At 33.9% G+C, this 19,853-nt stretch overlaps 1 protein-coding gene across 1 annotated transcript; it reads left to right on the forward strand.

Moving 5' to 3' along the window:
* The first annotated feature begins 15,065 nt into the window (after window positions 1–15,065).
* LOC102665194 (protein FAR1-RELATED SEQUENCE 5) lies at window positions 15,066–16,106 on the forward strand. The gene has a single exon (XM_006596772.1). The coding sequence runs from the start codon at window positions 15,066–15,068 to the stop codon at window positions 16,104–16,106; it is 1,041 nt and encodes a 346-aa protein (XP_006596835.1).
* The last annotated feature ends 3,747 nt before the right edge of the window (window positions 16,107–19,853 follow it).

Below are 19,853 nucleotides of genomic sequence, written 5' to 3' on the forward strand. Positions count from 1 at the left end.
ATGAAATGAGTGTTTGTGAATGACTTGAATGAGAAAATGTATGAATTGAGTGGACTGGAATGATTAGATGTTTGTTTTGATCAAGCTTGTAGCCATTAGAAAAAAAAGAACATGTGATTAGAAGTATGACTGAAAATGTTAGTTAGTTTGTCAAATTGATTGTGAAGGAATGCATTGACCGTATCCTGGTGAGAGTGTGATCCTTAAATTTTGAGAGAAACGACTATCATTTAGTACTGATTTTTGCATAAATCTCTGAAGTATGGATTGAATGCAAGAATTGAGGATGATGAAGGCCATGTTTGATTGTGATAGCCACTTAGCCAAAAAGCTGACCACGTGCTTGAATGATTTATCTCTTGCACCCAGTTTGAGCTAAATGAATTATTGATTGATTGAACCTTGAGCCTATACAGTGTTATCTCTTGATACCTTTTCTTAGGTTGTAGGAGAGCATCATCCATAAAAATCTTGGTTAAAAACAAATTTGTCGTAAATTTGGGGGAGTTATATGTTAAAGCAATTTTGTCCCAGATTTGGGGGAGACATTGGGTAAAGAAATAAAATGGTCAAAACAGAGTAGCATATACACACTGTTTTCTGTATAAAAAAAACTATAAATATGAATAAAAATGTATAAAAGTGTGTGTGCTACAAATCAATGAAATGAAGCTAAGTGCCTAAAAAGAGGCAAGTATTGGGGTGGGAATGAGTGAAAAGTAAAGGTTTATCTATGGATGAATGTTCTCCTAGAATCTAAGCTTTTGAATCCTAGGAAAACCATGATTTGTTGGCAGCCCAACCTCATTACAAGCCTAGAAAGTCCTTCGGATTCATTTTGTGTGTTAGTTATTTATAATGGAATGAGCCTAAAGACTTGAGCTTGAGTGAAACAAGGACTATGAGGCTTGGTTGATGATTCTTTCCTTGATATCTACCATTCTCACTAGCTTATTTCAGTTGTGACTTTAATGCATATGTTCCTGTCTTTGAAAAGTTGCATGTTTGTGAAAAGCAATTGATTGAAGTATTCCATGATATTCACTTCATAGGATTGAATTTCTCTGTGAAACAAACACTATTTGGATTGACCCAACGCTTTTTACCTATTGCTGTCAACTTTTACTTACTTGCATTTACTGTTTTTACCATAGAAGTAGTTTATTTTTGTTTTTAACCATCGTTTATCAATGTTGTTCCAACAATGCCTTACTTTTGAATAAAAATCTATCTAATAAGCAAGTTCCCTGAGTTCAATACTTAGATCACTCCGTTTTAATTTTAAATACTTGACGACCCGGTGCGCTTTCTGGCGTTTCATTTCCCTTGAATAGAATTGTTGAAAATTGGAGAAAAAGGAACCATTTGGGAAAATGAACAAAGTATTTATGAACAATTATGTTTACCATCTTCTAGGTCGAATCTTGAAGACTCGGTATAAATAGAAACAAAATGGTTGATCTCTGATGATAAAGACCCACCACAAAACAGATGCAGAATTGATTTAAATCAAAACTCTAATACTAATTTTTTGGGTTTAAGATTGAGAAAAACGAATTTAGATTAGGGAAGAAGAAAAAGGGTATTGCTCTTATTGAAGATCAAAACAATGACATTAGGAAGTGTGGGTTTGGCACTTTTGTCATGCTTAACCCTTATAACTAACTCCCTTATATAAAAGTGTAACAAACTGAAACAAAAATAATATGAAATGGTTACAAACAAAACTTGTTAATTGAACCATCTATCAACTAACTAAATAGAATGAACGATACATTGTTAGGCGTCATTGGATGCTCAGTTGGACAGAAAGGTAGATTGCAGCATAAGGACTAGATTGGATGATATAGATATTGTCGTCCAATCTCTGATTATGCATTTATATGATTATGATAGAAGTAATAACAGATATCATGCAATATAGTTTAATCACCAGTATTATGATCTACATCCACTTCCCAGCTAATGACAATCATAGGTTAGAACAAATACACTCAAGCACCTGAAGAGATCCTTTGCCAATTCCAAGTGAGTCTATTACAAGAGTGATGGCCACTCACATTAAGGAGGTATTAAATAGATTTGTTCAAGACATATAGCTGAAACAAAATTTTGTCCAATTTGAATCCAAGCTTGATCATGTTTTTACACTTAGGGCCAAATATGGAGTTGTAGAAGGAGTTTTGAGCCAAAACCATTGAAATTAAGAAGCTTAGACTATCAATTACGTTGTGTGTTAAGTCTTACAAGTATAGGTTGAACACCCTGAAATTTACTTCTTAATTTATTTTCCTCCACATGTAAAATTATATTGTTAAGGACTAAACAGTGGACATTTTTGCACTGTGTAATTTTATTATATGCTTATGTGATTTAGTTTATTCTTTGTAAAATATTAATTGTATAATTTTCATGTTAGTCATATTTATTTTAGTGTCATAATTTATTTATTTAGTTGACAAAAATTTGGAAACTGCCAAAACAAAATTTCCATTTGTAGCAAAATTGCAACACACATTGAACGATAAGGTAATTAAACTCTGTGTAAGAGTGATCTCTATGTGAGGTTTACTATGGGTACATGTGTTCCTAGGAAGATTAGTGCAATACCTTGGCAATTAAGATAAGATTTACTAGTTTTGGTAAAAAGCAAAAATACTCATTTTAGGCAACTCTTATCCCTTCCATTTTTGGTAGTTTTGCTTGCAAAAATACCCATTTGTGGCATGAAGTGGCATGTTGAAATTAATAAAAAAAATCAAATAACCATAATTAGTAAGAAAAAATTAACAAATACCATAAGCATGCACAAACATCCATTAGTCCAACATACACTAAACAAGTCGTCATCCATCCATAAAGAGATTAAGTATGATGCATGCACCTAACCTCAACTCTCAAATGCAATGTGGTACCATTCATCAAGGAAAGAGCTTAAGTGTGTCCACATGACAATCTCACTTAGGAAAACTAGGCAGTAAGTGTCGAGGTCACCTTGTCATGCACAAGCAACGCACCCCCCATGGTGATCAGCCTGAGTCTCAAGGGAGTTCCAAACCGAGTGACATGCCCCCAAGTACAAGTATCCCCCCGCATGAGAAAATACAAGTACTCACTGATAAATTTTATACTATTTCCATGCAATATGAAGTATGAAACATGAGCACCATCAATGCACTAACCATGGATAATTAAAGATTCTATGCCATCCCCCTCCAAAGATGCTTAAAACTCTTTAACCACTCTATTTCCCCCACCAGGGATATCCAACATGATCACTGCACCCCCCATGTACATACACAACATACATCATCACAATGACATTTTTAACATCATCAACATCTCATCTCAATATCACTATCAACATCAACATTGTCTCATCTCAATGTCATTCTCAACATCAGCATCATCTCATCTTAATATCATTCTCAACATCAACATCATCTCATCTCAATGACATTATCAACAACCATAACATCATCTCATCTCAATGACATTATCAACAACAACAACATCATCTCATATCAACATAATCATCAATAAGAACATCATCTCATACCAACATAATCATCAATAACAACATCATCTCATATCAATATTATCATAAACACCAACACCGTCTCGTATCAATTATTATCAATATCACCTTCAATAACAACATCATTCTCTATCAACATTATCATAAACATCAACGTCACCTCATATCAATTAATATCATCAGTAAATCACATTTCGCATATACATATATATACAGTTCATGCCTGGGATTAACACTCCCCAGGTCTTCAGACAACACAAGTCTAATAAAAATAATAATGTCATTTATCAATAATATACGTATTGCATCTCATTAGTCAAAAACATTATTTTTCTTGAAAACCAGTATGCAATAGGAATTTTTCTCCACTGAATCCTTGAGGTGGATTCTGCTCCAATTAAAATGTTCCTCTTGCTGTGGTGGTTTGGCGGCAAGCAACGGCGGCTTGTGGTGGCCACCGATGGTTGTGGGTGGTGGAGAAGAAGGTGTTAGGGTTTGGGTAGGCATTTGGAGAGGAGGAGAGTGAAAAAAATCATGTTTTTCACACTGAAGAACATATTTATAATCTGCAAATCTCACTTAGCAAGCTCGTCTAGCTAAGTAGGAATCCACTTTTGGCGCTAAGCGTGACAATTCTCACTCAGCTCAATTCCCTCTGGAGTTGGAATTGTGCTTGGGGCGCTTCTAGTGCTAAGTGAGAGGTGCAAATTTGTTATTTTGGAAATCCAAATGGTAATACTGGGTGGAACTTTGTTAGGAACCTATAGTCAAAATTTGAAGATGATCCAACGGTTAACGAATCCATGATCACGGTTTTACTGGAATAGGTTTAGGTGAAATTTGAAATCTCATAATTTCAACTTAGGTCAATAAAAACTTCACATAACTCAACATCCACATCAAGAAAATCACACATGACTAATTTACACCATACTTCAACTCATTCAAGTCAATCATATAATCAAATAACACGATAAATATAATTAATATCGATTTATAATTAGTGATATTTCAGGGAGTTACACCTATGCCTTATCTTCTTGTTCATTATGAGAGAAAAAAATTGAAGCATTCATTCCTCCATTTTCACAAGTTCAACATTGAGGGAAACAGGTCCAGTTTTTCTTCTTCTTCCAATCTTGCTCCTAGTGTTCTTGAGTCGTTGATCCATCAAGCTTAGGTAAATAAGTTCCATTCTTCATCCTAGACTTGATTTCTCCTAATTTCTTGTTCTATCTTCTCTAGTAACATAAAAGTTTTTTTTTCCCATGAAGGGAAACCTTGAAAAATGAACATTCTTCATTCTTCCTTCAAAATTTTGTGAGTTTCATCAAGAGGTAAGGGGGGGTCTCTTCAACTCTTGAACCCTATGTTGTTGTTCAACTTCTTTGAACATGTTATGGTTTTGAAATTTTCATGCTTGCTGGAATGTTCTGGATCTGTGTGTTGAGTTATTTTCCTTGAGTTTCTTATGCCCAAAATGAGTTCTTTGCATCTTGAAACTTAGAATTAGCCTTAAGTTTCACCTAAACCAGATTTTCATAGCAAAAGTTATGAATAAAATAAGTTTAAGGACCTTTTGTTGAATGGAAATCTGTCATGAATTTGGACTATGTGTTAGTAGTATAAACTGTTTTTCTTAAAATTTTGGCCTCAAAAATGGGTTTGTTAGGTTTGAAAATCTAGGGTAGCATTTAAGATTTATGAAAATTTGATTCTTGAAGCACCTCGAACACTGAAAATAAGCTAGGACCAAAACTTTATAAATTGGAGTGACAGTAATTTTAGATAGCTTAACATTGAAATGTGTGCCTCCATATAAATTACCTCATAATTATTTATTTTCTGCAACTACTGATTTTTTTGCTATCATATTGCTGAGATAACTACAAGATCTGATGACTAATGCATGTTCTGGAATTGTAATGATTCCCTACTGATAAAATTATTGAAATGTGTTCATATATTTTATTATTATTATTATTGAATGATAAGACCGACAAAGTGTGAACTTCGAAAATTATATTTGTGGCATGCGAATTTATTTTCTATTATATATATGTCTTCATATTGTAAATATATAGCTATAATTACAGTCGTTATGCTATCTCATTGTTTTCAGTGACAAGTGGTTTTACCGCTTAAGGGGCCATGACTGGTTCCCTAAGAGTAGTAAGTAGGCCTAAGCCTCATCTATCTTTCTTGTTTGTTTGTTTGTATGTGTTCGTTGATACACGTGGCACGAGGACTACACATGCAAGGCAGTGGCAACAATCAAGAGGATTGGATAGAGATTAAGGAAAAGTAAGTTCTATTTTCTTCTATGAGAAGGTGAGGTTACATTGGGGAAGTGGATGATGGACAGAGATACACTGGAGTATAGTGGGCAGAGAGGTTCAAAGAACTTTGGGAAATTAGCGAGTGGTAACTACCTAACATTCGGTGCACTCATTTAGCACGGGTAACTCACAAGCCTCACTTTGCTACTCCTTACAGGCTCCAAGACTATGCTTTTTGAGTTGGGAGATGAAAGATTGGTGTACAATGTATCCATATGTAGCGATCACTCCCAACTATCATCAACATGATTTTGTAAGACCATCAAGACCTAGGAAGATTAGTGGCAGTGATTTGGCCTTATTTTAAAATAAGTATGATAGTTACACACTTAGGATGCGAGAGTGTTGTTTGTTTAGATAACCACGCGCAGTGGTTACAAAGATTGTATGTTTTAGTTTTGTTTTGCTATTGCCTGTTTTTTGTGGCATTTGAGAAGTAGAGGACTCACCCTTGCAACCACCACTTCAGAGGGAAGTTGTTAGTCATCTTATACGACTAACTTTTGTATAGAAAACATTTTCCAAAACTTGTATAGTTCCCCAATTTATGGTTATTTTGTACTGATTTTTGTAAATAAATTTTGTTATATGATTAAAGTTGTCTCTAGAATATGTCCATTGGATTTAATGATGAAATATGTGCAATTTCAGGTGAAAATGAGGCTAAGTCATGAAGTGCTAAAAGTGATAGTTGAGCTTAGCTCATCAGTGGGCTAAGTGCGTAGCTTCAGCACGACAGAAGAACCTGGCAAAGCATCAATATCAAGGCCGCGCTCTAAGCGCGAGATTAGTGTGCTAAGCGCGAGATTAGTGTGCTAAGCGCAACAGTTGTCTTCAGCCAAGATCAGCACACAACTGGTGCTAAGCTCAAATCCACTTATGTTAGACAAGTGGCCTCAGATATCTTAAGAAGGGGGGTTGAATTAAGATATCACAATCTTTTCTAAATTAAAATTCTATTTTAATTTTAACCCAAATCCCAAGATTTTTCAAAAAATTGAACTCCTAAATAATTATGCAAATTAATCTTACTGAATAGACACAATAAGCAATAAACAATAAAAGAGTTTAAGGGAAGAAATATTGCAAACTCAGATTTATACTGGTTCGGCCACACCCTTGTGCCTACGTCTAGTCCCCAAGCAACCTGCTTGAGAGTTCCACTATCTTGCAAAATCCCTTTACAAGTTCTGAACTACACAAGGACAACCCTTCCTTTGTTTTCAGATTTCTTTACAACAAGAGACCCTCGGTCTCTTAATCCCTTTTGAGAAATAAGATGAAGAGAAGAAGAAATCTCTCTTGAAAGAGATAGATTGAACAATTGAGCACTCAAATAATTCCTTATTGAATTGCAAGTGTATTGGCCAAGGAATTTTTAAGAGGATAAGATGATTTTGCTTTTTGAGAGAATAAGACCTTTTTGTTCTGAAAAACTCTCAGCAAATTTGTGTTCCAAGTCACATATAAATAGACCTTTGATGGCCATGTAAAAACCATTTGAACAGTTGTGACCCTTGGAAATAATTTTCTGAAAATCTCCTCTGGTAATCGATTACAAGACTTGTGTAATTGATTACAAGCTTTAAAATTTGAATCAAAACATTTAGTAACTGCTGGTAATCGATTACCATCCATGTGTAATCGATTACACAGTGTAAAATTTGAATTCAAATTTCTAATAGCTGTTATAAATCATTTTTGCCACTGGTAATCGATTACATCCTCTGGTAATCGATTTCCAGAGAGTAAATCTCTTAAAAAAACATTTTAGCTTAAATTTCTTGGCCAAACCTTTTGTTGTTTCAATTTGGAATTCCCTTCCTAAATCACTAGAGATGTTTTTGATGTTGTATCTTGTATTCTTGGATTTTTGTTTTGAATTTAAACTTGAGAAGCGCATTTTCATAAGGCATCAAAACATCATGATCATATGACATCATCAAAACATCAAAGTCAAAGTCTTTGTTTCTACAACTTACTCATGCTAGAATTAGCGCAACATCGCGAATTCAGCGCCTATTTAAAGCATGTCTTGTGCAGAATTAGGGTACAACAACTTTAACAGAGCCAGGGCACAAAATTCTACAGCACACCACAGTGCCTATTTCGGGAAAAGAGCTCTGGAGTCAGCAAGAGGAGCAGCTTTTGCAGAGATACCTACGTTTTGTAAGCTTATTATTGTTAGGGTTTCATCTGTAATGGCTGGCTAAAGACCCTTGTTGGGGATTTTTAATGAACAACTGATGTAATTATTTTCATATCTAATTGATTTTGTTTCTTGTGTTCAATGCTTCTTCAGTGCTTAAATTTTGTATGCTCTTGGTCTGATCAACCATTTGTGTGCCTAGTTAGGTGATTTTAACATTGGGAAATGTATTTTTTCCTTAGAACTTGAATGAAGTAGAATTGAAACTTAGTCTTACAAAAGGAATCTGCGGATTAAGTTTTGGTTTTAAGTATGTTGTTACAATAATGTTGTTTGGTATAAGTCTAGTCCAACAAGAGGGATCTGAGGACAAAGCTTAGGCCAAATTTGGCTAAACTTTCATAAGCTATTTAAGCTAAGTCTAGTCCAACAAGAGAGATTTGAGGATGAAGCTTAGTTTAAGTTAGTCTAAACCTAGGAGGGCTGTCTAAATTGAGCCTAGTCCAACAAGAGGGATCTGAGGACAAAGCTTGGATTGATTCAGTCCAACTAGGGATCGAGGTTTAGTAATTTAGGCTACAACATAGAACACAAAAGCATGATCGATTAGAGAAACATCCTTATATGCATCAGCTGGTCTGTTACAAAGACCCAACACTTCTACCTACTGTTGTCAATTTTACTTACTTGCATTTTTACTATTTTTATCCTAGACCTAGTTTAATTTTGTTTTAAACCATCAATTATCAATGTTTCTTTCAACAATGCCTTATTTATGAATTTAACCCAATCTTAGACTAGTTTCCCTGAGTTCGATACTCAGATTCATCCGTTTTAATTTTTAAATACTTGACGATCCGGTGCGCTTTCTGGAAAACCAGATTTCCCTTGAATATATTTGTACGAAGAAAAAGTGGAACAAAAAGTAACCGCAAGGGAATCCAACAGAGGTCATGGAGCATCCAAGGAGGATGTTCACTTGGATCAATAGCTCCCGCTATAGCTACATGGTGGAGGAAGAGACGCGCCTCCACACATACTTTGGTTACATCCGACGCCATTTTTTCTTGTTAGATGAGCCCCAGATACCACCAATCACCGTAGAAGCACATGCTATGTATCACTTTCCTTTTGAGTGTAGTCCTGTGTGCAACATCAACCATGTTATCTCCTACTTTGGATTTGATCTTCTTTCAAGATATGCTCATCGAAGTCTGTGAGGATGTGGGAGATTTTAGCAACGATGAGGATCTCACATCATCCAAGATTGCATTTTATGAGGGTGTTTGCAGTGAAGAGATATTTGAGGGAGAGATGGTTTCCTTCAACAAGGAATGGGATTCCTCGAGAAATGAAAGCTACCCTACCAAGCATATGACTTCGTGGTGATCATGGTTCGTGATTTAACCTACCTATAACAACAATTAATTGGGGTAGAGTTTCCATAGGGAAATTTTTTGTTTGAGCTATAAAGTCTTTCTTATTGGTTATTTTCAAGGATAAATTATATTTTTGGTCCCCCTATTTTCACAAATTTGTGATTTTAGTCCTCTTGAAATTTTATTGTAATATTTGGTCCGCTAGTTTTCAAACTTTACAATTTTGGACCTTTTGCTAATTTCTTGTGGCGACTATCTATTAGATGACATGACACATTTAAGATGAATTTGTTATAACATAAATATGATTATTTTTTTAATTAAATTAAGTAAAAATTAATTAAAAACAAGAAAAAAATAAAGGAAATATGGAGACCCCATCTTCAGCAATCCTTCCTACCCCCTCTTTTTGTTCTGCTTATCACTTACTCCTTCACTCTCCCTGAGTGAGTGAGTGATAAGCATAACAAAAAGAAGGGAAGAAGGGGTCTCTATATTTCCTTTAATTTTTTAATTAATTTTTACTTAATTAATTAAACAATAATCATGTCTGTGTTTTAATAAACTCATCTTAAATGTACCATGTCATCTAATAGGCAGTCAACTATAATAGTTAACACTAGAAATTAATAGAAGGATCAAAATCATAAAGATTGAAAATCAAGGGACCAAATGTTGTAATAAAATCTAATAGTCCTTATGTTATTTTAGCATGTGCTTCATTATTTCAACTTATGGGTTGTAGCACCTTATAACATATTCAGTTATCTTGTTAGTATTGTTCCATTTTAATATTATATTCGATACCTTTTCACACGTTGATTTTGTTTATTTATTTTTAAAAATGCCCATATTTTTTTATTTATTGTAAATGTCTATTTAATTTTGTGAATAGAAATAATAGAATGAATGTAATGTCATAAAGCATTACATATACCTTACATGAATTCTGGTTTGTTTACAATGCCAAAAAAATATTACACTAACAATACATAAAAATTAAACTCATATAATAAATATTTTAAAGAACCAATTGTTAGTCCACAAATATTTGGCTGACAATGAATCGAATCAACTCGAATATAATTTGAGACTTGATTCAATAATTAACTCATTGAACTTGGTTCTTGAATCCAATTGGATAAACTCTGAGTTAAAATTTGAGCTTGTTAAATAAATGAGCTAGAATTGAGTTACTTATAGATGGATTGATTGGTTCGTGAACCACCTCAATATATTCTATGTATTTATATCTATATCTATCTATCTATCATTTATGTATATTATATATATATATATATATATATATATATATATATATATATATATATATATATATATATATATATATATTAAATTTATATATTATTTTTACATTAATTTCATATTACCTTTATTTTTGTATATATAAAATAAATAAATAACAATATATAATAATTATAATTTTAAATAGAGTCAAATTGACAACCTAAATCAAGTTGTTTGAGAGTTTGAATCAAATCAAGTTCAAACTAAAAATAAAGATTCATATCAAACTTGAAACGAGATTTGAGCTAAATCATTTCTTATCAAGTTGAGTCGAGTTGAATTATTTCCATCATAAATGTTTTAGTAATTTTCATATGTATGACATGACAACCATTCATATGTGTCTAGTTGGCTATTACTCGTGTATTTAATGTGCCAATTCAATTTTTTTAATAGCATTATATATCAAAAGTTAATATGGAAGAACTAAATTAATTAATGATTTATAATTCCTAAGAATTTTGTCATATTTTTAATTTTAAAGAAACAAAAAAAAAATCAATTATAATGATAATGACAATGTAAAAAGTTTTACATCATTATTTAATCAGAATCCAATATATATATATATATATATATATATATATATATATATATATATATATATATATATATATATATATATATATATATGATAAGTTTGTTGACTTTTTATAATTATTTTAAAAGTTATATTAATGAAATTATTTATGATTGAACAATAGTGTGAAAATATCAGTATATCATCATTAAACTTATTTAATATTCATTCTATTTAGGTATTTTATATAACATTTAAGATTTTGAGAAAGATATTGAGAAATATAATTAATATGTAACTTTCTAATGTATATTTTATCTTTCTAACTAATTAGATTTTTTTTCTCATTTACATCATAGTAAAAAGTAACAACTACTCCCACTAAATGTACTGTATGAGAAACATTTTATATTTTATTGATTTTGTTAAATCGCAACCAATTTAAATTATTTTTTATTAAAAATATTATATAAAAATACTAGGGAAAGAAGGTTGAATAGTCCGTAAGAAAATTCCATTCATTTCTCAATCTTAAAGCTCATTTATTACCCACCCACCAAATGTATGAGTTCTCTCTTCACCTAAACCCGGTCTCCTCTCTCTTCGTATTAACAACATTGATATATAGGACAAAGATGCCTGCCATTTTCATGTGCAACCATAATCCCCATTTCACAAATTTTTCATGAAGGTTATGGGAGTTAAGAAAAATGGGACCTCTTCCTATCCAAATTGCATGTAGCAAGCGTTTAATTTCTTACTTCAAAACCACCCTGCATGGTAGCATAAATGTGACCTAGCTACTTAGATTAGATGTAATATTGAAGAAAAAAAAAGTGTACGTTCCAGCACGATAATTTTGAATGCCATTATTGGCATGTCATTGCCGGGTACTCTATAAAATGCAAAAATTTGAATGAGCTCTTTCTTTCGACAGTGACTACTATAGCAAAACGACATATTACAGAGTGTGTTTGCGGTTTTGTGCTTTTAAATTAGCCCCACACATTTAGCCCCGGGACCGAATGTTTCAAATATATGGGGTTTTCTTACTATTCCCACCTCACCCCTTCCTTTATTTCCTTGGACACTATTTCTTACACCTTTCTCTTTTCTAATATATATATATATAATTTACACGTGGGCAAATCACATGTTTGAGGTATGCCCCCAATCCTACCTAGTTTTGACCTTTATTATTCATTTTTCTAGAAATTACTTGTGCAGTACGTGTGTCCCAAATGATAATTGGGTATATATGATTAAAATTTTTTTTGGATATATGGTTCATCAATAACTAATGCTGTTTGGAATTTTTGAGTTAATGGGGTTGGTTATGTGTTGAGCAGGGTCAGACAGATAAGGTATTTCAAGTTCTTTTATGACGATGTCTAGGGTGTGAAAGTGAAACTACTTTCGCACCCTACGATAGTTTTACATTTTTAAAAGTAAGCAATGCAAACCGTCCGATTAGTGAAAAGCAAATCTAATGGTCCTTATTTTTTGCTTGCTACCGGTAGTAAATGGATGTCTTGATTTGTGTGTCTGCTATCCCCCCACGCGCTTTCCCCGACTACTGTTCTGCTTTCCCCGACATACACTACCATAGCTATGTGTCTGGTTTTTCGAGCATATAGTACCATAGGTTGCGATTTTGCGATTCAAGCTCATGAAGCGCTGAGTTGTGTTTGAGGTCTCCCTGTTTCGCCATTGAAGGTTAGCCCAGCATACCCTGGCAGAGGTGGGGATTGAAGCAGATGTTGTTTTCATTCAGTACTATTGAGTAGAGCAGTAGAACATTGTCTTTGTCGTGGTAAAACCATCGAAGCAGTGCGTTGAGCACGATTGGCACAGAGGACTAAAGAAGGGCGCAGTTTGTGGAGCTTTCGGGGCAGATCTGCAATTAACGTTGTACCTATCGTCGTAGTTTAGTTTTTGTTTATTAGGGTTTTTATTCTGTTGAGTTGTCCCTTATATTGAAGTGGTTGTTATTATGGTATTTTCATTGATGTTTGTTTTGCAAATTGTGTTGCCTGAATGTTGTGATGTGTTGTGTGTTGTTGTTAAGTGTTGCACTTTTGAACATGCATTGTTTTTGTATGACCAGTAGCATTGCAGTATATGTGGTAGTTTGCAAGGTCCGGATTATGGTAAATGTGAGATTTGGATGGAGAGTATAGTGACAATAAATGAGACGTTGAAAGAGTAAATTAGGTATTTGCTGAAAGTAGAATTATGTTTAGAATGACATCCAAAGAAGAAGGTTGAAATGGTGAAGTATAAGTACAACCATAAGAAAATTGAAATATTAAATTGACTGTGAGACATTTATATAGAGTAGTCGTATAGCATGCGTAATAAGAAAAAGAATCTGTCGTTGGTTGTCTAATAAGAAAGGACGTCATAAGAAAGTAGCATTGCTTTGATATTATGTTTGGTAGAAGATTTGTAAGGTTCAACGATGTTATTTTTGGTGTTTTGTATGGCTAAAAATGATGTGGAAAATAGTAAAGATAAAGGTCATAACAGAGAAAATACATGTTTGGTTACTGTAAATTTGTGTTCCAGGTTGGTAGTCCAGTCAATGTGATGTTAAGTGCATTATGTAGTGTAGTTGAATGAAGATGTGTTAATGATAGACAAATTACGGTGTTTGAAATGCATGAAGTAGGTGATGTATGTATTTGATATATTTTAAAATGTGTTGGGGTGTAGGATTTGGACGATATAATGTCAAAGTTGGAAAGTACTCATAATTTTTGTAGCTTCGTGAATGGTGATGGTGACAATGATGTTACTGAACTGTATGAAAATGATGATGACGACCAACATGATGTCCGAGTAGAAGATGAGGAGGAGGTGGATTCAGAGTTACAGAATGAGGATGATGGAGATTATGATGAATTTTGGATTCCAGGTTTGTCGAAAGAGGAATGTATAAGTATTGATAGCATGGTAGATATTAGACAGTTTGACATGAAAGAAATTAGCGATGAAGTTGTCTGCAGGTTGGATTTTGGTGATTTGGAGTTAGCGTATCAGTTATATTGTTGGTATGCTAAAATGAGTGATTTTTCCGTAAGGAAGAGTCACATTGTTAGAAACGCATTTATGGAAACACTGCAACAAACATTTGTTTGTTCATGTGCTAGTTATAGGAGATTTTCAACCTCCGATACAAGGATACGACGAGAAAAAAAAAAAAGAAAGTAGGTGTGGTTGTGAAGCAATGTTTCGTGTTCATGTGCATTTTTCGACGGATCGATGGTATGTGACATGTTGGAATTTTGACCACAACCATGTATTATAGGACCTAAAATTGTCATGCTTGTTGGCAAGACATAGGAAGATGTCGGCATCTGATATTATGCAAGTTGAAAATTATAGAAAAGTTGGCATTAGACCTCCGCACATGTACGCAGCATTTGCCAATCAATGTGGTGGATATGAGAAGGTCGGGTTTATCAGGAAAGATATTTACAATGAAGAAGGGCGCATGAGGAAGCAACATAGTTCAGATGCAAGGGGTGCATTGAAGTATTTATATGATTTACGCAAGAAAGAACCAATGATGTATGTTTCGTACACTGCGGATGGATAGTCAAGACTACAACGGTTGTTTTGGTCTGATACTGAGAGCCAATTGCTTTATGAGGTATTTGGTGACGTTCTGGCATTTGATGCCACTTACAAGAAAAATAAGTATTTGTGTCCTTTTGTTGTTTTCTCTGGTGTGAACCACCATAATCAGACAATAGTTTTTGTTGATGCTATTGTCACTGATGAGACGAAAGAAACATATGTTTGGTTGTTAGAACAGTTGTTGGTAGCAATGAAAGGAAAAGCTCCCTGTTCAATAATAACTGATGGCGATCTGGCTATGAGGAATGCTATAACAAGAGTCATGCCAGGTGTTTTTCACAGATTGTGTGCATGGCACTTATTGCGTAATGCATTGAGCCATGTTCGAGACAAACATGTTTTGAAATGGTTGAAGAAGCTAATGCTTGATGATTTTGAAGTGGTCGAATTCGAAGAAAAATGGAAAGAGATGGTTGCTACGTTTGAATTGGAAGACAATAGTTGGATTGCTGAACTTTATGAAAAACGGATGAAGTGGTCTACTGCCCATTTGAGGGGTCATTTTTTTGCGGGCATACGGACAACATCTCATTGTGAAGCCTTCCATGCACATGTTGCAAAATATGTTCATTCACGCACTAATTTAACCGATTTTGTAGAACAATTTCAAAGGTGCCTGACATATTTTCGATATAAAGTGGTTGTGGCAGATTATTTGTCAACATGTGAGAAAGAAGTTTTGCAAACAAATCTTCGATCTCTTGAGCGGTCTGGTGATGAATTGTTTACAAAGGAGATGTTTAAACTTTTTCAGTATTATCTATGTAAGACTATTAAGCTAAGAGTCGTTGATTGCAAAGAGATGGTCACGTTTTCAGTTTACATAGTTGTGAAGTATTGTAGTGGAAGTGTTTGGCGTGTGTCGTATTGCCCATCAACGGTTGACTTTACATGTAGTTGTATGAGAATGCAATCCATTGGTCTTCCATGTGATCACATATTGGCCGTGTTGGTTTCTTTAAATTTTATGGAGTTGCCAAGTAGTTTGGTTTTGAATAGGTGGTCCAAACTTGCCACCGAACAGATGAAAGACAAATATCCAGTTTCCGCAATGTATTGGGATTCACAATTGATGGCCAGGTATGCCACTTTGGTTGAAGTTTCTAGACAAGTTTGTGCAGTCGCATATTGTGATGAAGAGGAGTATGACAAAATGTTGCATTTCCTATCCAATGAGGCTACAAGGCTGAAGTTGAAGCAAAACAACGAACATTGTGTTGATGATAATTAGACGCACCAACAATATGGTGATGATTTTGAAGGTATTTTAGACCCTGTTGTGGTTCGAAGTAAAGGATGCGGACAGGTCGGAATGGATGAATGTGGCAGACAAAGGAGAATCCAAAAGTGTCGGCAATGTGGTGGAATTGGCCACAACAAGCGTTCTTGCACCAACCGTCCTCGAAATGGAAATGGTTGTATTTCATCCACCGAACAAACTAACAATATGTTGCAAGCTACACATGAAAATAACTCTGAAGTGGTAATGAAGTTGTTGTTTGGCACAATTTGGTTTTCAATTTTGATGTTATGCAGGTAATGATGACAATTTGTATTTTCTTAATGTTGGACAAAATGCAGCAGCCGCAGACACAGTCATTTGTTGCTGGTAGTAGCCGTGTTGGTCCGTAAATATATTTTTGTTATCTTGCAGAAGTGGATCGGTAATGAGTTGATGTTTGCATGAGTTCATAATTCTATATTGTATGTAGTATTGTCAATTTGTGAAAAAAAATGGCCTAACATTGGTGTTGTCATACATGTTTGTGGATTTTGTTTTGCAGGATTATTGACAAAGATTGTAACTTCTGCAACCATTAAATGTTGATACCGCAGGACGCTGTTATGTAATCCATTTTTTAGTTAAAGACGACGTTATACTTGGTTGTTGGTGTTTATTATACACCATATTTGGTCAAGGAAGTGTGGATTATAATTTCATTTCTTAAATTAGCGTATAGCAAATAATGTTTAGGATACATTTCGTTTATAGTTTTTTCTTTGTATACCAAAGTCCGAAGTTTATTATTGAGGAAGTCATTTGAAGGATACAAGACAAATATTACAAATAATTTTAGGAATATTTTTTCTGATGTCAATTTCAGGGTACAAGACATACAATACCAGCATTTATTTTCAACACATACAATAGCAGCACTTATTTTCTATTATTATTGGTGACCTGAACTTAAGACCACAACTCCACAACACATATATTACCAATTGAAGACGTCGGTACATGTACGTGTAATAAATTATAAACTTCGGACACTGGAAAATTGATAAATGTCGAAGCTGATAATTAAATATAATTTAGGTGTTTACAAATAAAACGGTATAAAGGTTTTTTTTAGGAAAATAGTAAGATGTTACATTTTATGAGTAAAGCCAATATTTGCTGAATTTTTAAATACGTGGTACATTAAATGCCATAACAATTATCAATTGAAGAATATAAAAAGTACCAATAAGAAGAGTAATATTATAAGTCCACAATTAATATAATTAACTTGTTTGTTAGCCGGAAAAAAGTACCATCATAATAATAAGAAAAAAAAGTACCATAATGCAGGACTAATGGTAACCAAAAAAAAACCAAAAGAGATATTGTTTGTTAGCCGAAGGCTATTAAATTAGAACATTCATATAATAAGTAAATTAAGATAAAGTAAACTATTATAATGAACTTGAGTCGAATTGGTCGTCATCCCATATCAGCTGTTTCCTATACAGAACGTCCCATCCATGTATCATTTATATTTATTTTTTGAGGAGACATATTTGAAAGCCTCCGGTGGCACCACCTACATTAGAACGAAGATAGTGGTTAATGTTGTCAAACTGAAATGAAAATAAAAGAAAGGTGTATTACTATATTAAGCCTCGGCTGGCAGCACCTACCAATGGATTTTTGTGTTGCATCATATCTTCATTAACATCGACGGTAAAAACATGGCGTCTGGTTGTTGCGGCTGACGTTGCGGATGGTTGTCTATAGCGAGGAGTTGTGAAGGAGACATGGAAAGTAGTATTTTTGTCGAGGGCAGAAAACCTAATGACCATATTTTCATAAACGTTCATGTCTCTTCTGAATTCTTTGATGCCATCGGCAAAATATATTTTGTTTTCATATCTTCGAACTCTGACAAAAAAGTCTTCTCTCCGTTAACATTGAAGACGACATAAGTTGGGTATTTGGGATGCCAATTGATGTGGTAGTTTAATGGAATTTCAATGTAGTTCTGCAACAAAACAAGTTAATAAAATAAGACATTTTCGGACCAACATAAACACAGAAATGTTAGGGTACGGGAATACTCACTTTGTGAACATCCAATGTTGCCTCAAAATGGTGGACTTTGGTACATCCCATAAAATTCTTGTGGCCCTATATGACAATAATTGATGTATTGAATGGCAACAAAGTTATAGCATTTTAACATAAATAGGGAAGTTGTCTAAAGTCGAAAATGTTTGTGCAAAAAACAGATACAAATAAGGAAAACACAAACCAACTTATAACATTGAATGGAAGACAATCTGGAAAGTTTAAAAGAAAAAAACAACCCTAGGAAATTGAAAGGCCATGAATGTGGAAAGTAGAACAGAACACACACTTAATGGAAACACTACATAAACGATGGTTTACATACCGCACGTCAGAAAATCAAAAGACAAAGTCAGACAATGAAACGACATGAATGTGCAAAGTAGAGGAATATAACGCAGTTATGAGAACCACTACACAAAGCAAGGTTTACATAAGGAAAATGACAATATCGGAAGAAAAAATGAAACAACATCATGTAACTCTATGTATAGAAACAAAGTTATGTGTTTCAAAGGAGATGAATGTCGAAAGTAGAAAAGAAAATAACACACACTTAACAGAAACACTACAGAAAGCAGGGTTTACATAACACAAGTCATAAAATGGGAAGAGGATGATGAATATTGTTAGTCAGACGAAGATGACAACATCAGACGTTTAATTAACACTTACGAAGCAATAACGAAGATACACATATAAGCAAAGCATGGATAATGGAAAGGTAGTGAAAACGTACAAAAAAGGAGGAGGACGATGAAGCGGAAGCCATTCTGATTCGCAGAAGGAATGTTGTCGTTCTTTTTTGTTTCCACAGGGTGACAGCCAAAAAACACAATTTGTTAAGCAAAAATTCCTTTTTATAACCCGTGCACATCACTTATGCGGCACCGGTATTCAAAACGGTTCATATTCCAGTACAAGTCGAAAATTAAATAATAAAGTAATGGTTGGTACACGTCAGATGATGAATAATTTTAAATAATTATGTGTTAGTTAATAGTCATTAATTTGACATTTGTCATACCCGTGGGAATGTCATATTAATTTTAGTATGTATAATAAATTGTATATTTATAGCAAAACGTTGTGTTCAATAAAAATATTGTCCACTAAAGGTAACCTTTGACAGTCTACTCATTAAATGGATGGCCATTGTTGCTTAAATCGCAAGAATTTCAATGATATGTGTTCAACTTCATTTTTATATTTACCGACATTACGGCATCAGCATTGTTGCGGTGTTGGCAACTTTGAACCTGCAACTCATTATAACAATACAACCAATCAACATATAAATTTATAAATTAAGCATAAACCATACACATCTTTCCGTTAATGACGACAAAATTAAAGCAAATAAGTCATCCAAATATTGTCTTTTACTCGAAGGTAAGTCAGTAGCATGACTAGCCACAAAATTAAAGCAACATCATTCAAAGCTTCACAAAATAAAATAAGCAAAACATATTCGACTATTGACTGTGGACTGCAACATTCAAGTGAAGTCTTCATGTTCATCCCATATGGGCTTCTTCCTAAAGATGATCTCCCACACATGTTCGTTAGGCCGGTAATAGAAGACGACCTCGTCTCCACCCATCAAATCATTGTCCGTTAAGAATCTATTCCAAGGTTCATCCACATATT

This window comes from Glycine max, chromosome 14 (assembly GCF_000004515.6).
Source record: "Glycine max cultivar Williams 82 chromosome 14, Glycine_max_v4.0, whole genome shotgun sequence".
Classification (NCBI taxonomy): domain Eukaryota; kingdom Viridiplantae; phylum Streptophyta; class Magnoliopsida; order Fabales; family Fabaceae; genus Glycine; species Glycine max.